This window comes from Zootoca vivipara, chromosome 15, assembly GCF_963506605.1.
Source record: "Zootoca vivipara chromosome 15, rZooViv1.1, whole genome shotgun sequence".
Classification (NCBI taxonomy): Eukaryota; Metazoa; Chordata; class Lepidosauria; order Squamata; family Lacertidae; genus Zootoca; species Zootoca vivipara.
In genome coordinates, this window is record NC_083290.1 from 1,347,602 (window position 1) to 1,371,794 (window position 24,193).

The following is a 24,193-nucleotide window of genomic DNA, read 5'->3' on the forward strand; positions in this document are numbered from 1 at the left end:
TGGAATCGCAAGGATGCAAAGACACCCAGCTCCTTAAAAATGGGAAACCCTGGAAGGCTGTCAGAGGCGGATTTAGGGAAGTACAACCAGTTTGGCCACACTGGACGCTGAGCTGAGAGGACACCATGGGGGAGCCACAACAATGACAAACAACAGAAGGCAAGGGAGGGGGAGGGAGCAGCAAATTTTGGTGTTGCACATAGAATTTTTAAAGCGCAAAGTCCGCCACTGAGGCTACTGCCAGTCAGTATAGACCAGGGTTCCCCAAGCTTGGGTCTCCAGCTGTTTTTTGGACTACAACTTCCATCAGGAATGCTTTGATGGTGTTTCCTGCTTGGCAGGGGATTGGACTGGGTGGCCCTTGTGGTCTCTTCCAACTCTATGATTCCTAACCAGCAGGACCAGTGGTCAGGGTTGATAGCAATTGTAGCTGGAAACCTAAGTCTGGGAAACCCTGTTGTTGACAGTGGTGAGCTAGATAAGACCGAGGATCTGACTTTGCTGCAGCAGCAGTAGTAACAACAACATCATCATCAGCAGTAGTAACAACAACAACATGCAAGGCACCAGGAAGCTCCTTAGGCCAGCCACTGCCAAGAATTCATAGGAAACCAAACACCAGGGGTATTCCGTAGGAACTCAGGTGGAAGCCTTGCATTAAACCAGGTGTGGAGAAGTTGGCCCTTCAGATGCTGCTGAGCTACATAGCTTGTCAGCCCAACATTGCAAGCATGGCCAACGGCCAGAGGTGATGGGAGTTGTAGTTCAGCACCATCTGAAGGGCCAAAGGTTCCCTGCACCTGGTTTAAGCGAAGGCCCTGGGACCCTGACGTTGCACCGGATGGCTTCCCAACTCCCATCATGCCTGGCTCTTGGGCATCCCTGACTCTAAGGCTCATGGGAGTTGGAGGCACCAGTCCCTGAAATCATTCTCCAGGGTCAAACAGAAATTGAAGTTGTTCTGAAATCCTCGTTATTCTGCCCTCCTCCTCTCCCCTCCTTTGTTTCTTGTTGCCAACATTTAGATCAAGTTCTTGAGGACAGAAACATTTTTTTCGCAAAAGAAAACTTGTTTGCAAAGTACACCATGCATATGTTGAGAAATTTTAAGTTAACTTGCTTTTCCCACCTTAGATTTTATCAGTATTTTTTAAAAGAAACATTGTGCGATCCAACTTGATTAGAAGTTATGAACGATCAAAGCAGTATTATAAATGCAGTTAAATATACAGTAATAGTGATTGAGGCTGGCTGCGGCAATCTAGACACCCCTTAGATAAGCAGAGGATCTCAATTCGACAGGGAATGCTGGAATGAAGATGTTATCGGTGAGGGTGGAGGGAGGAAAGTTATTTAACTGATTTCCGCTGAAGAATGAACAGGCGTCTGGCCAACAGGGGAAGTTCAGCTGGCCAACAAATGCAGGAACCTTCTGTAGAATTTGACCTCTTGTTCTCATCTGGTGGGCTTAAGAGGCAGCGATTTTCCGGGGCAGGGTGCAGACTGTGGTCTCCCCATGTTGCTGGATTAGACAAATTCATGGAGGAGGAGAGGGCTATCGATGGCTACTATCCGTAATGACGATGTTCTTCCTCCATGGCTGGCAGGCAGCGCTGCTTCTGAAGCCAGTTGCTGGAAAACGTAGGGAGAGGGCTCTTGTGCTCAGGGCCAGATTCCGGGCCCTCAATGGTAACTCAATGGGAAACTCAATGGTAGAGCCGATTCGTTCCATTTCTCCTGAGTTCTACAAGGGGCAAGATCAAGACTTAGGAGGGGGAAGAACCACCCACCCCACTGGCTGGTTCAAAGGAAGGTGGCAGGCAGGTGGGGCAGGCTGAGGGAGGGGGGCCAGTGCCCCACAAGTCCTAATGCATTGCTGGGGGTTGGGTGATCCTCTGGATCACTTCCAACTTTTCTTGTTCTAGTGGGAGGAGGGAGACTGGCTTCCCAGGGAAGGAGCCCAGCTCCATCTAGAAAGGGAACGTGGGCGATGATGACAAGAAGGAGAGCAAAAGAATTCTTTAAAAAGAATTGGCACGGCTTGGCACAGCCCCATGATTTTTAAATAGTAGTATGTGAGTTTATTAATACAGACTTAATGCCATTGGAACAGTCATGAAATCTTTCAGTTTTATACAAAAAAAAAAGGTTAAGAATTTTTCCAGATCCAAAACCCCCCCAAGCATTAAAAACATTTTAAAGAACTCAGCAGATCTCACCTCCAGGATGGAGTTGAGTCGAGGCCAACCGGCGGGAATAATCTTCTCCCCCCCATGCCCCCCCAATATAGCCTCTGGGTGCCAGAGGTGCTGTTCTTGTTCCACAATGCCCTACAAGTATATACCCTGTTGTGGGGGGCGGGGGGAGGAGGGAAGGGGCACCCTAGATTGGCACCCTGTGCACAACCAGTCCTCAGATCCCACTTTTGGCTGAATCTTCACACAGTGAAGGAGAAGCGGCTGGCTTCCGTCTGACAGCGCAGGTGCAAAAGGAGGCCCCACCTTGTGACCTGGGGGTGGGGTGGGGGAAGGAAGGAAACCCCCACAGGGGCATTTGCCTACAGGAACCCCCAAAAAGCCGACAGAACTTTTCTTGCTGATGGCAGGGAATTTCCAGAGACAGCCAGACATCGACGAGTGCCATAGTTTTTGTTTTATATACAGAATACAGGAGAGAGGGAAAAAAAGTTTCCGTAAAGCCTAAAACATAGCAATTTACTTCTGTACATCAGAACTTAGCTGCGGGGTGGGGGTGGGGGGGAAGTTTCTGGAACAAAAGGGAGGAAAAAGGAGGCTTACGACAAAGAAACGCTTTGCTACAATTAAGACAACTGGAGGAAAAACGTCATAACCCACACATACACAGCTTAAAAAACACAGTGGGGTGGGGGGTGGGGGGGTAAGAGAAAAACGCTGTCAGTGGATGTATTTACACAGAACCCCAAATACTTCTCCATCATCTAAAAGGGGGGCGGGAACGGAACAGGGTGGGCAGCAGGAAATTGGAACTCGCTTCCTGCCACACACACAATACGCAGAATTGCAACTGCAGCAGGAAGGGGGAGAGAAGGGGGGGGCACAGGAGGTAGGAAAGGGGGGGGGGGAGAAAATAAATCTGGCAGGATAGCGCATCTTTACATTAAATAAAACAATGATAATTGAATAGATTTTTGCTGTATGAAAACTGTATTTCTCTTTTTCTCTTTAATATAAAAACTATTGTCACTGGCACAAAATAGAACAGGTTTTTTTTGGGATTATTTTACAACTGCAAAGGGGAGCAGGCTTGCCTGGGTGGCCATGTCAACGACCCCCCCTCCCCTCCCGGCCCCCTCTTGCCGGCTCTGCCCCAGCACGGCTTCCCAACACGCTGCAGTTTTCCTTTACTTCTCTTTTTAAATGAAATGTATAGTACAAATATATGTGCAAATGCCCCTAAAAACTTGAGCAAACAATAATAATAATAATAATAATTAATAATAAAAATTAAAAGTTCTTCATCTCATGCAAAGGGCGTCAACAGTCTGTGGCCCACGTTGAAGGTTGGGAATCCGGACAAGACATGGTTCGTGGACATCCAAGGGGTGTTGTGTGTCTGTGCGAGAGTCTCTTGATCTTGGGAGGGAGGGTTAATTTTTCCTTGTCCAACCCCCCCCCCCAGTCGTTGCCTCGCCCTAGGGCACTGAATTTGAGCGCAGCACAGGGACCTGCTGGGCCTTTGGGGACAGCTTCTCCTCCAAGTCCCTCTCTTGTGCTAAGGCCGCGGCGGCATCTCCACCCCTGGGCTGTTTGGTCGCAAACTCCGTGATGCTGAAGACGAACTGCAGGCAGCCCAGCTTGATGTAACTGCCGTGGTGCAGGAGGGCCGTCCCCTCCCAGCCAGCCCCGCTGCCCCCAATGAGGCTGGAGCTGCTGGCTTTGCAGTTGCAGGGCTTGGGGGAGGGGCCCTGGGCCTGGGACCGCATGGCCGCCGCCTCTTCACTTGGCGGCTGCTCCTCTTCGGGAGGTGGTGGCTGTTGCTGCTGCTTCCGGCTCTTGTGTCGCTCTGGAATACAGGGAGAGAGAGAGAGGCACAGTGGGCAAAGGTGGAAAGGGGTGTGCGAGAGATTGAAAATAAAGCTGCCGGCACCATAAAGCCATTGCGCAAATACGTGGCGTGATCGCCTTGGGAATCCTGTGCACAATCCTCGCTTCAAAAAGGGGCTGAACCTCCCACCCACCCCCTCTCACTCCTCGATATCTTATTTAACCATCCCTCTGGCTTCTGATTTTTAAGCAGAGCAATGTCCACACATTCACACCTGTGCAGCTGTCTTAAGGACTAGAACAGGCTTCCTCAACCTCGGCCTTCCAGATGTTTTTGGAGTACAACTCCCATGATCCCTGGCTAGTAGGACCAGTGGTCAGTGATGATGAGAATTGTAGTCTTGAAACATCTGGAGGGCCGAGGATGAGGAAGCCTGGACTAGAAGGAATGCTTGTGCAAAACAGACAGAGAAACGCTTGCAGAGTGGGGATTTCCTGCCTATCCAAGTTGCCCTTGGGTAGGATTCTGGCGTTGCTTTGTCTCCGGTGCTCAGGGGAGGCTGCAAACTTACTGATCACACTCTGTACTTTGGCAACCATGCTGCTGGCCGGGACGAGCGCCGTCTTCTCGGAGAAGTCGCATGAATACAGGACATTGTCCACCGTTGTGCCGTGCTCGCTGTAGTTGAGCAGCTCGTAGTGCTTGGTGTTCTGGGGCAGAGGGAAAGGGAGACAGAGTCACACCCTGGACGGGAGGTGTTGGTGGCAAGGATGCCCAGAAGGCTGCTTCCTCTCTTTCTCTCTCTGCTCTCTCAGAAGCAGATCTTCCTGCCTCCAAATCAAGCCACTCTCCCGGGTTGCAGCACTGCACGACTCACCTCGTCGTAGAAGATGCAGGCGTGCTTGCCTGAGACGTAGTTGCAGTGACCGTAGTTTGTAAGGCACACATCCATGTCAGCTCCTGCGCAAAGGAAGGAGGGAGACAGAAACTCTGTTGAGCATAGGCGGCTCGGATGCAGCCAGACCTCCACCAAAAGCCACAGGAAGCAGGAAAGGACCACGGCAGAAGTTGAGATGAAAGCACACCCATTCCCAGAAGGCTCAGGGTTCCCCCCCCACCCCAGTTACTAGCTTCCGGCGAGAGCAGCTGCAGCAACTTGCAAGCGGACCCCGCTTCCCCAGCCAATTGGGCAGCCAGGAGGCTGCTGAGCACACACACACACGTAGCTTCTCCCCCTCCCTTGGTGGGAGGCCAGCTAGTCCCCCAGTGAGTTAGCCCTTGCCTGTCCCAATGTAGAGGGTCCTGTAGCACATGTTCACCGCACTGCCCATCCCCAGCAGAGGGTAGAAGACGGCTCGGGCCTGCACCTCCTTCCTCTGCCCTGGAAGACAGAAAGACGGAATTCATCGAATTGTAGAGTTGGAAGGGATCCCCCAAGGTTGCCGTCTAGCCCAGCCCCTCCTCAGTGCAGGATTCACAGCTAAAGAATCCCTGGCATGTGGTCTCAAGAACCAAGCGCTGCCAAGAGGAGAGAAGCCCCCTGGATTTGAACACACCCATGCACCCTCCCCCCCCCCAAAAAAACCACCAGCCGTGTTCTTGCCATTTTTCATTTTGCCTTGAGGAGGAGGAGGAGGAGGAGGAGGAGAGGAGGCAGGGTGAAGGGTGTCATTTGCCTTCTCACTCCCCATCCCACCAAGGCACATCTTTTGGCCAACACTTCTTGAACAAAGCATCGCAGGGCCTGGGTCAGCACCTGAGCAGGTGTGTCACCGAAAGCGAGGCAGCGAGAAGGCATCTGTACTCCCGGTGCCAGTGGGAAGGAGGTCCCAGGTTCAAACCCTGGGCAAAGGGCAGCAGGGGGCACCCCAGAGACCTTGGAGAGCTGCTGCCAGGCAGAGTGGGCAACACAGGGCTAGACTACCTCCCCTTGGCTGAGAGGCAGGGTGGGCAAAGGGCTTTTCATCATACCGATCTGCCCCATTGTTCCAGATGTTTTCTATTTGGGGTGAGGGCTGCAGCTCAGTGGTTGGGCACCTGCTCAGGGTTCAACCCCTGACAACATCTCCAGGAAGGACCGGCAACGTCCGGTCAGAAACTCTGGAGAGCCACTGCTGTCAGTGCGGACAATACTGAACTAGATGGGCCAGCGACCTGATTTGGTACAAGGCAGCTTCCTGCGTTCCTATTTCAAACCTTTATTCAGAATCACGGGGACTAGAATCTTACTTTATTTTTAGGCTGTAGAAGGTCCCAGGGTTGTTCTGGGGCAGTTCATTGCCGAAACCCTGAGAACTGCTGCCAGTGAATGCAAACGATACTGAGCGAGATGGACCAGCCATCTAACTTGCCAATGATGCTTTTGTGCTCTGCCTATGCCTAGAGAAAACTTTCTTCTCTGGTGCAGGCCCTTCCCAAGGAGCCTGCCTCTCCTACTGCTGGCGCCGTCACTTGTTTGCCCCCCTCTCTTTTTCTGCATTTCAACTCTTGGGGAGTGTGTAGCAGAAAGGCGACTTACAATTTTAAGATGCTTGTACTACCCCCAAGAGCAGCGGAGGAGGAGAAGAGGAAGAGGAGGAGAGTGTGCCCGAGTGAACATGGGCATGGGCCTACCTTCCGCAGGATTGCCCCCAGGACTGGGCTGGTGGGGACCAGCGTTGCCTGCAAAGGGCTGGACCCTGGAAGCAAACAGCTGATGTATCCTTTGCAAGGCCAGGAACTTGATCAGTTTCTCATCCAGCATGTTTATCTCAATCTCTGCTGACATAAAAGAAGAAGAGATGGTGCTGTTAAGGTGAGGTGCCTGGGGGGAATCAATGAATTAAACCTTGTGGAATTGTCAGGAGCAAGGCACCCTTTTCTAACGGTGCCTTCCTGATAGGCCTAGGGCCACGGAGACACAATACGAGCAGACCTAGCATTTGCCATGGGTCCAGCTGGGTCACGATCCTGCCTTCCAAGCCTGGGGGTGGAGGCAAGAGGCAATCTAAATGCACCTCTGGCATCACCAGCGGGTGCAGATGTTGCCTTCATCAAGAGGGTGGCAAGCAGCAGGCTGGCCCACCCACAGCCTGCGCAAAGGGTGTGTGTGTGACGACACAGCAGCTTGGTCAGAGAGAATCGAAAGGGAACACTGCTGAATTAGGAGGCCCCCTGGGGATGTCTGAACCCCTGGGGATGTCGTCACCCTAAGACCAACAAGAGGAGCTCCCTGCCCCCTTCCTGGCAGAGCAAGATACCTTTGTGCAACCACTCACCTCCGCTGCTGTCCATTAATGCTTTCAGGGAACTTGCGAGGTCCAGCGTGGCTGAAGAGTTGGGAGGGAGCAACGAGGGGGTGGCTAAGATACTTCCTATGGATAAGGTGCTCGGGCTGACCTTACCGTCTAGAGGGAGGAGCAAAAAGAACTGTTGGGTCAGGATTCACAGGTGGCACCCCCCCCAATATCTAATCTATTTATCTATATCGCGCAGTCAAAACACATTGGCTTCAATGGTGGGTCGGATTTGTCAGAAAGCTGGTGGAAGTTTTGCTTTTAGTCTATTATTTTAGCTTTTTGGAAGTTTTAAATTATTGCTGTTAAATTTTCTTATAATTCCAGCTTTTTATATTTCTGCAAACCGCAGTGAAGATTTTTAACCATCAGGCGGTGTATTAATTTTACGAATAAAAATAAATGAAAGTGGCAGCGTCCCCCAGGACTCAAGTCATTCCCGCTGCCCCTTTTAAGGCAGGGCTCCCAGAGACCCCCGGTTGCCCTGAAGCCCCCCCACTCTCACCTGGAGGCGGTGCTGGTGAGCAAAAGCCATGCGCAGCTCCGATGGCAGAGACCCCGCCACCCACCGCTGCCGCTTGGGGAGGGGTGAGCGCCCGGGTGGCAGTGAGGGGAGAGTCCATCGCCCCCAGGTCCGAGGCCAGCAGAGGCCCAACCTGCGTCTGCGCGTTTTTCCTCTGCAGAGTGCTGGCAGCTTCCAGGCTGGCGCAAGAGCTGGGGATGGAGGCCGGCATGCCTGCTGTTGGCACGGAGCCCCTGTGCGTGCACGAGATTGGCCCCACCGCATTCTCCGTCTTCACGACAGCCCCCGCCACCATGTGATTGAGGAGCCCGCAGGCTACCGGTGGGGTGGCAGGCCGGGGCCATGGCTGCTGCCGCTGGGACAACCCTGGTAGGGCGCCGCTGCCCTGGCCACCAAGCCTTGGGGAGTCAGTCAAGTTGGCGGAAGCAGCGTCGCCGTATAAATGCGGCCCGTTGATCTTCACCTCCGCGGGGGCGTTGGGGCCGTTGGACGTCCCGCTGCAGGGAGATGCTTTCTTGGGCCTGTCCGTACACGAGGGGTAGTGGGTGTCCTCCTGCAGGGAAGACCCCAAGGAGTTCTGGGGGGCAATGCCAGGCGGGCAGGGCGCCGAATAGAGGGGAGGGAGGCTGGCTTTGTCCGCCACTTGGTAAGGGCCGGCCAGGGAGCCGTCGGCCACGATCACCGGCTTGACGTCCGCCTTTTCCACCTGCTCAGAGTCCCAGAGCGAGGGCATCTGCGTGGCAGATAAGTGTCTCAATATACTGCATTGCAGGGCGACGACGCTGCACAGCCACTGGAAGGAGAAAGGAATACAGAGTGAGGCACTTAGGAGAGGAAGTCTGCAAGGAGCGCAACACGAGATCCTGAAAAAGGACACCCGAATGGCCCTGCTGATATGGCTAGTGTCCCAGCCTAGTCCAACCTGATGCCCCAAGGGAAACCCACAAGCAGGACCCAAGCACGAGAGCAGCCCTGTCCCTTCCTGCAACTTCCAGCACCCGCTGTTCAGAAGCATTGTTGCCTCCGACTCTCTCTGGCTGGGAGCAATGGATAGCCTTCTCCTCCAGAAGAACATCAGGATGGCCCTGCCAGGTCAGACCAATGGCCCCTCTGAGTCAAGACCCTGTTCTCACAGCGGCTGGCAAGATGCCTGTAGCAAACGCACAAGCCCAAGGTCTAAGGCAGGCAAGGAAGATGAGCCAACAAAAGCTTACAGCAGGGAACAGCAACCCCATGGGGAATCCTGGAACTGTCCTGCGTATTCCAAGCAGGCTGCTCGCATCCAGCAAAGTCCCTCCAGGCTCCTCTGTCTACTGGAAGGATGGCCAACCCACAGCTCCAGAGGGAAACAAAAGAGCTTTGCCATGGGAAAAAGACTGAATCCGCAACAGAACTTTTAGCTGCAGAGCATGGATGCAAGGCTAGTTTCCCAAAGAGGTTATCTGCTCCGCTTCCAGCCCAGACGCCAGCTTGGAGACATCTAAACATGCAAGGGAGGAGGAAGAAGGCCTAACAGACCACCACAAGGGGCCTGATGGAGAGGTGCTCAGGGCTGCTCGCCCTGCGGCTTGAGGGGCTGCTCTCAGCAGGGCCAGGGCCAAGCGCAGCTGTGCTGAGAGTCTGCTGGTGTCGAAAGGCAGCATCCCTCTAATTTGAAGCTGGGGACAGGATGGGACCCTCCTTTGGCAGAGAGGCACCTGCTCCAGCCCTTTACCTCTTGCTGTTCTGACTGGGTGGCTAAGTGCTCCGGGCTGCAAAGGTGCTTCGGCGAGGGCTCCTCAGGGACCCCGTTGCAGATGAGCTCCCCGTCTCTGATCGCCGCAGGGGCCAGCAGCGAGGGTGGGATCCGATACTGGGACTTGATGGCATCAGGAACCTGAGGGGGGCATCGGAGAGAGAGAGAGGGGGGGCAGTTCAATCTTCCCAGCCTTGCCTCTCGGCCAAGCCTGGTTAAAGAGCAAGGCAAGGCCTGCAAGCTTCAAGAGGAAAAGCTGTCCTCTCCGCAGGCAAGGCTGCCACCTCCTGGTGGACTCATGCAAGGCAGCTTCACCAAGGAAAGAGTCTGGCGCCTGGAAGTCCGGAGGAAGCTCAGAGGCCAGCCCACCCTCCCTTCAAGCCCTCTCCCAGCACAACCCCTTCCCCACTGACCTTCAGCCCCTTCCTCTTCATGGACTGCACCACGCGGCGGTTGGGGGGGTGCTTCTTGTGGACCCGGTTGAGGAAGTCCACCTTGACCACGTGCTGGGAGATGGTGTCCTGGAAGCGGTCAAACACTCGGCACCGGTTGCTCAGGGTCATGTTCTTCTGGTTCAGCTGGAAGAGAGGGGGGGGCACTCATTACAACGCCCCCAGGTCACAGCAGCAGCAACATGGGAGCAAGGCGGGAGGGGAGAGACTCTGCAGGCCCCGGAGGAGAAGGCCAACTTACCACCACGTGCTCAATGTGGTTTGGACACATCCACCTGCCCAGCGGCATGGCCGTGAGAGGAGGCTCCAGGCAGTCCATGTGGAAGAGCAGCGGGCAGTAGTCGCACTGGATGAGCGGGGCCACGCGGCAACTCCTGGAAGGGGGAGGGGAAAGCGCCATCATTACACAGAGCAGGGAAGAGAAAGGGAACTTGCGGGCTACAACTTCCACCTGCCCCAGCATCGTGTGGCTGTGCTGGCTGGGGGCTGATGGGGGTTGTAGTCTAAAACGCCATGGCGGCTCGAGGTGAGGGAAGGCTGATTTACTCTGACTGGGGTCAGCAGGTCGCCAAGGTCTTGGGTAGGAAGAGGTTATCTCCCGTTGCCCTTTAAACTGAAGATGAAAGGGGGGGCTGAGCCTGGGGCCTTCTGCATGCAAAGCAGGTGCCTGGCCCCCTGAGAAGCACTTCCCCTGAAAAGGATGTGCCCATGATCCAAAACCATGACCTCCAAACGCCTTAAGTGGGAATCCTGCTGCACTCTGCCCGCAGCTGGGGAAACAGTCGGTACTCCATGTGAGGCCTTGGGCATAGCTGGGCCAAGAGGGAGTGCCAGGAAGTCCCACAGGCCTCCCACGGTGCTGCCTAAGCCCAGGCCCTGTGGGAACATGGCCAGCTCTGACTCCCACCCTTGGCCAAGAAAGCTGGCACAGAATGCCATTACAGCCCCCTGCCCAGCCCTGCTCGCCACACCCATACCTGCTGCAGGTGAAGCAGACTTTGACCGGCAGGGGGACCAACCCGTTGTGGTCCAGCTCATGCTGTGCTTTCTTGACGTTCTTCCCAGTCGTCTCCTCCTTCCTCCTCCTCTTACTAGTACCTGGGTGGGCAGGTGGGCGGGAAGACAGATGGAAACGGCCTTGTTATTCCTCAAACGGCTACGCCAGTGGTTTCCAAACATTTGTTGCATCCCTGCCCCCTTGGTTCCATAAACTGATTCCCATTGCCCCACGCTACCCTACTAAAAATAATTACTCAGAACAGCCACCCAACTAAGGAAGATTAACAACTGACTGCACTTTTAATCAAAGTCCAATCAAAACTATTTAGGTTTTTTTTTTAAAAAAAACCTGATGAACTTGATCCAGTGATACTAGCTTTTCAACATCTCAAGAGTCATTTACACCTCCATCAACCCCCTATGGCTCCCTTTCCTAGTAAAGTCCCCCTGCGCAATCCCACCGCCTCTGGGAAAGACCTGCCCACTTTGGGAACCACTGAGCCAAACTCCCAGCCATGGAGGGACATGAGAGTCTTGATAGGGGAGATGGGCCCCAACCTGTGCTGGGCTACCCATGCAACCAGGCATGGAGTCGCAAGGCCACCCCCTTTGCAATGGCAATGCCCACAAGCTAAGCTAAGCCAAACAGCTTGCCCAGCCTCTTCTGGAGCCCCCGGCTCCAGCTTCTCCCTCTACTGGTGTTTGTGAATGGGGGGGGGGGTCTGCCGCTCACCTGGAAGTGCGGTGGTGCAGGTCAGCTCATTGGGCAGCTGGAACTGGGTGGGGTTCCTCTCCATGGCGGCGGCGATGAGCAGCTCAAAGGGCCGCTTCAGATGGGGCTGCCCGCCGTCTGCCTCTGCTGTGGTGGCAGAGTCATCGTCCACGTCGATGATGTCCTCGTCCATGTCGTTCTGCTCCGAGTTGGGGGTCTCGGTGCTGGCGCTGGAGGTGGGCGTGCTGGGCCGGCTGGCCCTTCGCTCTAGGAGCCGGGTGTGGGAGAGGGTCCGGAGAACACCGCCGCTCGCCCGGTCCAAGAAGTCCGCTGTGTCGCTGGTGGGGGACGTGGTCCTCTTCCCGGACTTCTCCACCAAGCCATTGACGTGGCCCAGCTCCTTCTTCTGCTCCCGCTTCTGCAAGGCACAAAGCAGGCAGGCAGCCTTAACACAGCAGCTCCAGAGCAGCCAGAGGGAGGGGAAGCATCACCTTCACTGGACAGTCCAAATCAGGGGTCAGTGGCCACACAACGCCCCCCCCCCCGCCGGGGGACTCTCTTATCTGGTCCCTGCAACTTGTTTGGGGCCACACCCCAAGCGCCTGCCTGGAGATGTGTCACTGAACTCTGATCATGCCTCTTGCTTGCTTGGATGGGGGACAGAGAGGGGGACTGGACAAAGGTAGAATTTATATTTGACCTTCCGCTTGCTTTTGCCCTTGGTCTTGCCCAGGACTGGAATCTGGTGCCGAGAAGGTTGTCTGGAAGGGAATGGGACCCCTCAGGCTGAAGAATGACATGTCTTTTATCGGCTTACAGTGGGGCAGTATCCAAAGTTAGGCCTACTCAGACTCGGGTCCATTGAAATTAACAGATGTGACTAACTTGGACCTATTCTTCTCAGTGGGTCTCTCAGGAGCAGAACTTAGCTGAATGCAACCCATTATTTCTGCTTGTGTCCAACTGAATGGAGTGCAGAGTGGGGAGAAGCCTTGCAGGAATAAAACTGCTTTGACTGCTTGAGATTTATTTTATTGGCTGCATTTATATGCCACTTTCCCTCCCTCCAAGGAGCTCAAGGCAACGCACACAGTTCTCCTCCTCCTCATTTAACCCTGTGAGATAGGTTAGGCTGAGAGTCAGTGACTGACTTCCAAGGCCGCCTTGCTGCCTTGTCCTGACCAAAGGATTCAAGTCATTTAAAGGGGAAAAGGGTCCGTGCGATTCTTGCCTCAACTGAATTGGCCCTGCCGTTTGGTGAGTTGCAAGCTTGGCCATTCTTAGCTGCCTGCTGAGCTCAGCAGCCGACCAAGTGGGCCGAGGAATGAAAGGACGGCCGGCAGGGGAGGCAGGTCAAAAGGACCCTCCTAAGGGTACTAAATACAGGAAAGCAATGGGTGCCCTGAGGAACGCACAGCAAAAGATCAAGCCTAAGAACCATCCATCCTCTCAGGTCAGGCTCTTTGCCCATCTAGCCTGGTGTGGTTTCCTTTGACTGGCAGCAGCTCTCCTGGGCCTCAGGCAGAGGTCAGCGACTCCTACTTTGGGGGTGGCGATTATGGGGCTGCCCACACATTGCAGCCCCCAGCTCCCTCCATCGCCAGCCACTGTGGCCAATGGACAGGGAAGATGGGAGTTGGGAGTCCCACCTTTGAAGGGCCACGCCGATCCCTGCGTTGCCTGATCCTTTTCATGGGAGAGGCCAGCGCTTCTGCCATAGGCCCTTCTGCCATGCATAAGAACAGAAGAAGAGCTCCTTGCTGGATCAGGCCCATGGCCAACCTAGTCCAGCACCGTGTTCTCGCAGTGGCCCTCTAGATGCCTGTGGGGAAACCGCAGGCGGGACTCGAGTGCAAGAGACTCTCCTTTCCCGTGGTTTCCAGCAAGTGGGATTCAGAAGCATTGCTGTCTCCAACTGTGAAGGCAGAGCACAGCCATCATGGCTAGTAGCCATCGGTAGCCCTCTCCTTCAAAAATCTGTGCAGTCCTCTTTTAAAGTCAACTAGGTTGGTACATCCCAGTAGTGATGTATGGAAGTGAGAGCTGGACCATAAAGAAGGCTGATCGCCGAAGAATTGATGCTTTTGAATTATGGTGCTGGAGGAGACTCTTGAGAGTCCCAGGGACTGCAAGAAGATCAAACCTATCAATTCTTAAGGAAATCAGCCCTGAGTGCTCCCTGGAAGGACAGATCGTGAAGCTGAGGCTCCAATACTTTGGCCACCTCATGAGAAGAGAAGAATCCTTGGAAAAGACCCTGATGTTGGGAAAGATTGAGGGCACTAGGAGAAGGGGACGACAGAGGACAAGATGGTTGGACAGTGTTCTCGAAGCTACGAACATGAGTCTGACCAAACTGCGGGAGGCAGTGCAAGACAGGAGTGCCTGGCGTGTTATGGTCCATGGGGTCACGAAGAGTCGGACACAACTAAACAACAACAAGGTTGGTGGCCATTTCTGCTTCCTTTTACCACACTGGTTATTTTTTTCTTTTTTTCTTTTTAAGAACAGAAAAGGGCAGAAGCTGGAAATCCTACACTTGGGCAGGGGGGGGGGAATTGCTGGACACCCGAGAAGCCAGAAAATCCCTGGACTCTGAAATCTCTCTCTCTCTCTCGCCCTGCCATCAGCCCTTTCCCTCTCCAAGCACACTCTGAAGGCTGGCAGCCCCAGGAGTCAATATTTGCATTCAGCTGGGCCGCCCTGCTAGCTGCAGGAAAGGGCAGGCATCTCTGATGACAAGTTGGAGCCTGGCCCAATAATCGCCTCCCTAGCTTTGGCGGTGTGTGTGTGGGGGGGGGGCAGTGTAACTCATCACTGCCCCCCCCGCTGCTATGGAAACAACAGGAGGTCATTCCATTCTCTCCTCTCCCAAGCTAGCCGGAAGGAACTGGGGAGGCTTGGCAATGGGAGCAGCTGGCCTGAAAGAGGGAGAGGCCTGTGCCGTCACAGCCAGCTTCCCCCCTCCACTACCCCCTGCAAGCAAGCAAGCAAGCAAGCACACACACACGCACACAACCTGCAATTGGCTTAGCAAGGCAGGGAATGTGGCTCCACCAAATTAGCCTGTCATAGCTATGCTGATCAAGCCAGCGACTTGCACATTTGGCCACATTCTGGAGAAGCAGGTAAAGAAAGGAACAGCTTTCTCATCACCTTCCCTACCAGGCTCAAAGCATGAATTAATTCATCTACGGCAGCTTTTCCTGAAGATTTGTGAAGCATTCCCCCCAGCCCCTCTTGAGAAAGACAGGTGTTCATAATGTGTTGGGAATTATAAAAGCTATTTTTTTTTTGGTCTGTGGTGGCAGCTGTATGTCCTCACACCCGCCCCTCCTGAAGAAATCTTTCCCCACAGCTGTTTGCAACCCTTTTGTTCTTTCCAGAGAAGGAAGTGGAGGAGAAGAGATTACATCCGAATGCCCAGAAGGTCCGTTCATTCATGGGCGGAGGCGTCTTTACCTTCCGGCGCACGGTACAGCGATGGCACATCCACTCCCCAGGAGGCAACATCTCCTCGCTCAGCGGAGGATTACTGGGAGGAGAGAGGGAAGAAAAGGAGGCCGTTACATTTCCAAATGGCAAGGACATGCAAGCCACACCTTCCTTCTATTTAGGCCTAGGGCCCTACAGATGTTGCTGGACTGCAGTGACCAGGAGCCAGCCATGGCTAAGGGCCAAGCAGGAGGAGGGGAGTTGGGAGTCCAGCAGCACCAGCATGTTCCTCAGCCACCAGTTCCTTTCACTTATTAATTAGTAAAAATTATATACTGCTTGTTTGTTAAGGAAAACAACACACCTCTAAGTGGTTTACAAAAATATGAAATTAAACATTAAGATGCTTGATTAAAAACAGGTATTTTAAAGCATTCGAAAGATGATTTGAAATCAACAGGAGTTAAAAAGAGATTACATGCAGTTTTGACGTATCTGGGTAGGCTTTGCTAAGCAAAAATGTTTTGAACAGGTACCAAAGAGTACAGTGAATGTCAATAGGCAGGGAGTTCCAAAGGACTGGCACTGCCACACAAAAATATTGGTGGGTTTTTCTTTTCTGTTTTTTAAAAAACACAATAGTGCCAATTGTGCAGATGAAAGCAGCCGAGTGGGTATTTTGAGGTTTGGCAATCCCACAAGCAAAGTAACCCCAGCTTGAACTTGGTTTGGTAGCAAATGAGCAGCTAGTGCAGATCTCTTCTACATAGCTGCCAAGTTATCCCTTTTTTTAAGGGAAATTCCATTATGCTGAATAGGCTTCCTCGCGAGAAAAGGGAAAACTTGGCAGCTATGCTCTTCTATATGCTGACTGGGTCTCACTCCTGTCAGCAACTGTGCTGCAGCATTCTGCACCAGCTGACCCACCACACTGGCCCCTTTCCCCAGTTACTGCTAGAGCAAAGGGCGTTTTGTTGTCCGTGACAGCCTTAAAACACTGTGCCACATAGCTGACCAATGCAAAAGTGCACCCCAGGATGAGGAAGGCAGCCAGACATTGACAAGTTGCACCAAGGATGCATTTTCAGCATCGTGCTTGGAAAGGAAGGTCAGCCTTTGCAAATGCACCCAGGTGCTGCCTATTAGCAATGTGGCACCTCCTTCTTTGTTTGAGGTCTATTTGCACGTGCAGCATGGACACACAGCAATGACAGGTTGTGATCAGGCCGCACATGGGTGGTCCCAGTGGTGCTGGCCCGCATTTGGGGGTGGTGGGGAGTCATGCATGAAGGGGGGGTAGGGAGAGAGAGAAATGAAGAAGTTCAGTGCAGGAGGAGATACAACAGTAAAAAGGCAGAAGTGGAGGGGGGGGACAAAGATAATAAGGAAAGACTTTCAAGTGGGCCTCATGGGGAGGCATAAAGGTGGTTCCTCTCTGCTTCAGGGCTGAAGTGCTGCTCCATGAAGAGCTGGCTGGCAGCCACCCACCATCCTGACATACATCTAGGTTTCAAACTCACCAAAAGAAGTGAATTTCAAATACCACGTTCTGAAATTCTCTGCCACCATCAGTGACTTTAGTTAGGGCCTTTGCAAAGCTGTGCTTGCCTTTCACCACCCAAAACAGGCAGCCTCGCAAACACTGCCACCACCTTAAAAGAAGAGCAGAGCACACACCACAAACTCACACACACCGCAATGCATTCTATAGGTCGCAACAGAATGCTCCTTCCAAGCCTAATTTTGGCAGGGTGAGACAACGCTGTGGGCACCAGAGAAGGCCTCTGTGGGCACGACTGTGCTCAAGGGCACCACGCTGGTGACTCCTGCTGTAATCACACATTGTTTCTGTTCTCAATCGTTGCGATTTGATCACAATAATGTTTGAGCACCCTACAAGTGCACAGCGCCCTTTGACAACAGCTCTTGGCTCCCGATAAAAGGTTGCCAAACTGCCTCAACACAGGCAAAGGAAGATGCTAGGCAGGGACCTTGGCTTACCCCAAGACAAAGAAAGAAAGAAAGAAAGAAAGAAAGAAAGAAAGAAAGAAAGAAAGAAAGAAGCCACCAGGGTTGTTGCAACAGCAAAAGGCGAAGGAGCAGCTGAGCTTCCTGAGTCCCCAACTTCAAAGATCACCACAGCCACAGATCGTAATGCTGGCCTCCTTTACAGGGCTGCTGTTCTAAAACGACAGAACACAAGTGAAGCTCTCTGAAATGCAATGAAGTGCTCTGCAAATGCTGAGAATTAGGGCTGCTCCATTTGTTATTGGCCGGAAATATCATCTAAGGGTCTCCAAGGAGGCACATGCAGCCGGCTCTCATTTCACTATCTTCCTTTTGAACCCTTTCCTACCAGGGAAACCTGTCCAACAAACTACAGTTCCAGGCTGGGGCCTCATTTGAGCCACATGCCCAAGTCCTTTCTCCACCAGCGGCCGTCTCTTTCCCCTCTGCAATGGATCCAAGCGGGGGTGGTGGTTCACTCCTGGTAGGCACACCACTTAGGCTGGGCTGGTATTTGTGGTTCTGCTGCCAGTTGCAAAGGAAGATGAGAGACGGGACTGAGAGGACACTGAGCAGGAAGAAGTAAAGCCGGTCTGTGGAGCGTTTGCCTTCTGTACCAAGGCTGTACCGGAAAGCTTTATAGTCTTAAAAACTCACAGATATGCTTCTCTGGAAACTGGTCTATGGATATAGAGACACCTACGACAGGAACCTGGACCCTGCGTACCTCCTGCCTGCACCAGATCTCCCAGAAACCTCCTGCTCAGAAATCAAGACACATGAATGAGGCAGGCAGCCATTTTGAGAGCACAGCTCAGGAATCAGGGAGGCGGCAAGTGGACTCTGGGTGTGTGATTGAGGCAGTCGCAAGAGCACAGTGGAAAATCCACACATCAAACAATTTCTTGAAAGAAAGAAAAACCCCAAACCCACACACCACAGCCTGAAGGCTGGAAGCCGTCACAGGTGTCCATGCCTGGCTACCTAACCTCCCATGTTCGAGTTTCAAGAAAAGATGCAACAAAACCCCTCACCCCAAACCACAATAAGCCTGGTAGGGAGGGCGCTGGGAACATAATAGTAGAGAGTGTGAACTGCTTTTAAAAAATAAGTTTCAAAGGGCAGCTGTAGTAGTACCAGTGAGCAGCCCCCCCCCCCGGAGGCTTGAAGGGCTTGCCAGTTTATCTGTGGGCCTCAGGCAGATTTGGGTGGTGGGGGGAGGGGGCAGCGAGCCATGATCAGAGAATGAAGGTTGCCAACTGCGCTGAAGTTGTTGCATCCACCCGCTTGGAGGTATGACATTGACATTCCAGAGCACGGGGGAATAAAATGCAGCCAGGTAAGAACAGGATCCAGCTTGCAGAAATTAGGGAAAACATCATGCGCCAACACACCTGACCTCAGCGGCTGCAGACACGCACCCCCCCCCAATGCACAGAATAAAAAGAGGCCTGCTGGGAGAGAACAGCCAACGCAGTCCCACAAACTCAGCACCTCCGGTATTCAGTCCACGAAGGCAGTCCAGCTGCAGGGCTACCAGCAGAAAATAATCCCATACTCCCAAGGGCCAACGGTCAGGCACCACCACCCCACAAAGACCCATACGGAGATTTTCAAGTTGTCTGCATAGGTGAACTTTATTATAGCAAGCACCTGAGCTACCCCAACATCTCTGCTGTTCGGGGACGGGAGAATGGGAAACGGCTCAACGGTTCTGTTTCAAGATTTAGGAAGCTGTGGTGCATTTTGCAGGTCTGCCACCAATAACATCAGGGGAGAAGTGGAAAGGCTCGTTCAGACCTCTCATATCTAAGCCAGGCTACAGCACAAGAGGCCTCAGGGGCATTCCTGGCTGTGAGCGAGTAGCAAACTCAGCGTCTTGCAACTGAGACCCGCCGAGAAACACGCAGATATTGGCAAAGTTTCCGTTCTGCAAAACAGCTGTGTGGCACCCGAACCTCTCTTTGCAGCTGCTCCTCGGAGCCTTCTGGGGGTGAAAACACCTGCAGGCAAACCATTAATGGAGGTAGCAAATGAGATTTTAGGGGGGGGCAAAGCACCAGAGACTTGGAAAGAAGCTTTTATCTCTCTGATACCAAAACCGGATGTGGATAAGACTCAGGTTAAAAATTACAGACCAATCTCCTTACTAAATGTGGATTATAAGATATTTGCTAGTATTTTGGCATCAAGATTGAAAAGGGTGTTGAAAGACTTAATTCATAAAGACCAGGCAGGATTCCTGCCTGGTAGACATATGAAAGACAATGTGAGAATTATAATAGATATTCTTGAGAGATTGGAAGTGAAAATAAACACCAAAGCAATGTTAATTTTTGTAGATGCCGAAAAAGCTTTTGATAATATCTCTTGGAATTTTATGAAAAGAAATTTTGTAAAAATGGAGGTTGGCCAAAACTTTGTTAATGGGATTAATGGTATTTACTCTGAGCAAAGAGCTAAGATTATTGTAAATAATGTGGTCTCAGAAGAGATAAGAATTGAGAAAGGAACAAGACAAGGGTGCCCACTCTCCCCCCTGCTATTCATTTCCGTTCTGGAGGTTTTGTTGAACATGATAAGGAACGATGATGGTGTTAAAGGAATTACAGTGGGTACAAAACAATATAAGTTAAAAGCCTTTGCAGACGATTTAGTACTGACCTTGCAGAACCCTGAACAGAGTGCAGTGAGAGTACTGCAGATAATTCAAGAGTTTGGCAGTGTGGCAGGCTTTAAGTTAAATAAAGGGAAAACTAAAGTACTAGAAAAGAACTTGACATTGCAAGAGAGACAGAATATAGAGGATTGCACAGGACTGAAGTGTGTAAAAAAGGTGAAATACCTAGGAGTTAATATGACGTCAAAAAATTTGAACTTGTATAAAGACAATTATGAGAAACTTTGGAAAGAAATCCAAAGAGATTTGGAAGTATGGTCAAGGTTGAAATTGTCCTTAATGGGAAGAATTGCAACTGTTAAAATGAATGTATTGCCGAGAATGTTGTTTTTATTTCAGGCCCTACCGATAGTTGACAAAATGAAATGTTTTCAAGAGTGGCAGAAGACACTGTCTAAATTTGTCTGGCAGGGGAAGAAACCCAGGATTAAATACAAACTTTTGACTGATGTAAAAGAAAGAGGAGGATTCTCCTTGCCAGACTTAAAGATTTATTTTGAAGCCGCAGCTTTTTGTTGGTTGAAGGAATGGTTTTTGTTAGACAATGATGACTTGTTGGATTTAGAGGGCCATGATAATGCGTTTGGTTGGCATGCATATTTATGGTATGATAAAGTAAAATTACACAAAGGTTTTAAAAGCCATATAATTAGGAAATCATTGTTTAATGTTTGGATTAGATACAAAGATCTATTGGAAAGAAAAACTCCTAGGTGGATCTCACCACTTGAGGCAAAGAAACCTAAAAGGACAAATATGGATGAGAATAGGTTGAAATACAAAGATATCCTGATGGAGGTGGGAAACCACTTTAAGTTAAGGCCATATGAACAACTGAAAGATAGGTTGAGTGACTGGTTTCAGTATGTGCAGATAAATGAAGCATTCAAGCTAGATAAAAAAATAGGATTCCAGACAGAAAAGTCGAAATTAGAAACGGAGTTATTAGAGACAGACTACAAGAATTTGTCTAGAATGTATAATTTGTTGCTAGAATGGCATTTGAAAGATGAGCAAACAAAATCAGTGATGATTGAATGGGCCAAGGACTTGGGTCATAATGTGATGATGTCGGAGTGGGAAAAATTGTGGAAGAAGGGTATGAAATTTACGGCTTGTACTGTGTTGAAGGAAAATTTGATGAAAATGATGTATAGATGGTATTTGACGCCGGTCAAGCTGGCTAAAATGTATCACAAAAGCGACAATAAATGTTGGAAATGTAAGCAGGATGTTGGCTCATTCTACCATATGTGGTGGACATGCCCTAAGATAAAAGGCTTCTGGGAAATGATTTATAATGAGTTGAAAAAGATGTTTAAAAACACATTTTTGAAAAAACCGGAAGCCTTTTTGCTTGGAATAATTGGGGAAGAAATCCCCAAGGACGATGTTAATTTGTTTATGTATGCCACCACAGCCGCTAGGATCTTAATAGCACAATATTGGAAAAAAGAGGAACTGCCTTCGAGGCAGGAATGGCAAATGAAAATGATGGATTATATGGAATTGGCAGAATTGACAGGAAGACTCCGGGACCAAACAAATGACAAAGTTTTAAAAGATTGGAAGAAATTTAAAATATACATAGGGTATGAATTTGAAAACTAGATTTTGAACATCCAGGAAAATAAAGAAGTTAAGGCAATAGGGAAATAATAGAAGATTGAAAGGGAGAAAATATGATAAATGATATAAAGATGAAATTTTTGAAGTGTTAAAGAGACTATATGATGGGTAAGAAGGATGATTTAGAAACTGCTACAGAAGTTTATAAAAAAGAAAATCAGATAGTAGGGAATTGGGGAAGCCAGAGGACAATGAATATTAAAATGGATTAGAGATGATATATTTTTTTTGTTGTATTTTTGTATTTTTGTATTTCTGTATTTTGATGTTTACTTTTTGTATTTGTGTTCTGTATGTGTGTTGATAAAATGTTTAATAAAAAATATAATTAAAAAAAAAAAAAAAGAAAACACCTGCAGGCAAGCTAAACTGTCCACAATCGATCCCTACCGCGAAGCAGCCACCATCAAAACACAGCCACTCCGCCAGTTCCGCTGGCAGACATTTTTCCAAGCTGCAGTTCCCTGCTGCTGCTGGCTGTGACCAGAGAAATGGAGAAGGCACATCTTTTTCCGAGAAGCAGATTAATGATCAGGAAACGGCTCCCTTCCCTCCACACAGTGGTGCTCTTTGTCAGGATCCTGCCGGCACAGGGGGGTGGGGAGCCAAGGGAGGAGGAAGCAGCAGTTGTGAGACCTACTGCCTCTCCTCTTTGGTCCCTGAAAAATCCACCTGCCCTTTTAAGAACAATGCCACAATTATGGTGTGCTGGAGTCAGGGCTTGCAAAAGCTTCAAAGTGGTCCCTGGAGCAAAAGAAAGAAGAAAGAAAGAAAGAAAGAAAGAAAGAAAGAAAGAAAGAAAGAAAGAAAGAAAGAAAGAAAGAAAGAAAGGGGGACACCACTGGAAATCAAATGCAGCTGACAAGACGTTCTTGCAAGGAGGCCAAGCAGTTCGGTCTTCTCAAAGTTCAGCTCTTCAAGAAGGCCTCCATGCAGAAAACAACCTTATCCCTCTGCCTCATCTCAGGGGAATCCCAGTGCTGGTAATTAGCAGCAGCTTGACTTAACCTGGCCTGCCCGCACACCTTTGCCCCTCTGGCCTAACTGGCCGAGGCATTCCTGAAAGCTAGCAAGGGTGGCTGTGTTTCACCTCCTCTGATAATATGGCCACCCTCCAAAGACTAAATATAGGCTGCAAACCGATACTCTGGAAGGGGGGGGGGAAGGAAAGGCAATATTTAAATGAAATGCAATATGCCATTGCTGCCTGTGCGGACTAAAAAACCACAAACCTTTCAGAAGCACACTGAAAACAAGAAGGCCGGTACATCAGATACCTTCCCACAACAAACCACTACCTAACAACCAAGCATGCTACCAGCTACCCTGGGTTTCATGCTGCCAGTACCCTGGCATTTACTAACGATGTGCCCCCCCCCCTCTCTCTTGCCTCCGGCCTGCTTTCAAGTAAGGCACAGAATCCCCCAGGGCGATCCAACCAAGCTGGGTGGTTCTTCGTACTGCTAGGCCGCCTTTTTCACTTCCCAGGAAGCAAGCCTTTCCTCTTCCTGGCTGGACACAAAAGAGTTCCTGAAAGAGCTGCCCAATACTACCGGTAAGCGCCTGCTTTGCAACCAGAGCACAGCAGGATGTCACCTGCCAGGCAATCCAGGAAGTACTGTTGTGCTTTTGTAGGGAGGGAGGGGGCTGCAGGCTTCACACACATACCCCTACCCCAGCAATTTCCAGTTCACTCTCAACAGGTGGGAAAGGGGCAGTGCAGGATACCTGACTTCCAATCTGCAGCTGGAAGATTTGCATTCTTTTTTAAAAATGGCATGATTAATGTGTGCTGGATGCTTCCTGGGAAGTCCAATGTTTCCTCTCCTGGCACCTCCTTTGGCAAACCTTTTACCAACAAGAACTATTTGCACAGCACAGCAAGCAAACACACACACACAGAGTATCATACACCCCGCCCCAAACATCCATCCATAGTTGCTCCAGCCCAAGCCCTACAAGCCATAGGTTCCAAGCAGGCCGTCCCATTCTGCCCTCGGATCTGCGACAGGCCTGTTTGCCACAGAGGAATCGGCCCATGGGCAGCACAGAGGATCTTCGGCAGGAAGCAAAAGTGGCTGTGCTGTGCTGGCCGTGCCAAGTTACCAAGTCAAGAGCAGAGATTCCAGAGCCTCCACTCCAGAGAAATCCACACAGCCAAGCCAAGAGCTCAACGTGGCAAAACTCTGCTGCTGCTCAAGGGAGGCTTCCACCCGGGGACCCAGCATCCTCAGTCCCAGAACAAAAAAGTGTTGTTATATGCTCTGAATTAATTGAACCTTTTGCCAAGCCCAGTTTGGTCTTTGTGGTCGGGGAGCCTGCCAACCTCAGTTTGTGTCCTCCTTTTTTTTGCCATCGTTAAATTCTCACAAAAATCTTCTTGGGGGCTATTGCTTGTCTCTTCCCTGAAGGCTTCCGTTATTCTACACTGGGCGGGTTATAACAGAGGACCACGGCGTAAATGGAGCAGTCTGCATTCTGAATGGTGTCCATCACAGCCATGATGCTCACCAGCCCAGCTCCTATGGGCTAAGGGACTATATTAAACTTGGAGAAGTGCCATAGCTCAGCAGCGCAGTATTTGCTTTGTGTGCAGAAGCAGTGTTCGAAACTCTCATTGTTCTAGGCGCATTTTGTGACAGGGAATTTCATTAGTGCAAGCAGTTTCTGAGCTCTGGGTGCAGTACTGCGCCTAGGATTTCAGATTAAAACTGCAGAGT

The 24,193-nt window shown here is 51.0% G+C and overlaps 1 protein-coding gene across 4 annotated transcripts in view; it reads right to left on the reverse strand.

The window, feature by feature from the left end:
• Positions 1-2,055: 2,055 nt before the first annotated feature.
• The window catches only part of PHF12 (PHD finger protein 12), a 31,152-nt gene continuing 9,014 nt past the window's right edge, over positions 2,056-24,193 (reverse strand). For 2 of the 4 annotated variants that reach the window (XM_060268446.1, XM_035139186.2), the window contains 13 exons: positions 15,185-15,257; positions 11,744-12,140; positions 10,989-11,109; positions 10,253-10,385; positions 9,973-10,137; positions 9,539-9,700; positions 7,807-8,617; positions 7,284-7,412; positions 6,640-6,786; positions 5,309-5,407; positions 4,904-4,986; positions 4,598-4,736; positions 2,056-4,044 (listed from right to left, as the gene is read on the reverse strand). In XM_060268446.1, coding sequence (XP_060124429.1) covers positions 3,674-4,044; positions 4,598-4,736; positions 4,904-4,986; positions 5,309-5,407; positions 6,640-6,786; positions 7,284-7,412; positions 7,807-8,617; positions 9,539-9,700; positions 9,973-10,137; positions 10,253-10,385; positions 10,989-11,109; positions 11,744-12,140; positions 15,185-15,257 — 2,830 coding nt within the window. In that variant the 3' untranslated portion in view covers positions 2,056-3,673. The remainder of the gene's footprint in view (positions 4,045-4,597; positions 4,737-4,903; positions 4,987-5,308; positions 5,408-6,639; positions 6,787-7,283; positions 7,413-7,806; positions 8,618-9,538; positions 9,701-9,972; positions 10,138-10,252; positions 10,386-10,988; positions 11,110-11,743; positions 12,141-15,184; positions 15,258-24,193) is intronic. The other 2 variants (XM_060268447.1, XM_060268449.1) reach the window with 2 other exon arrangements.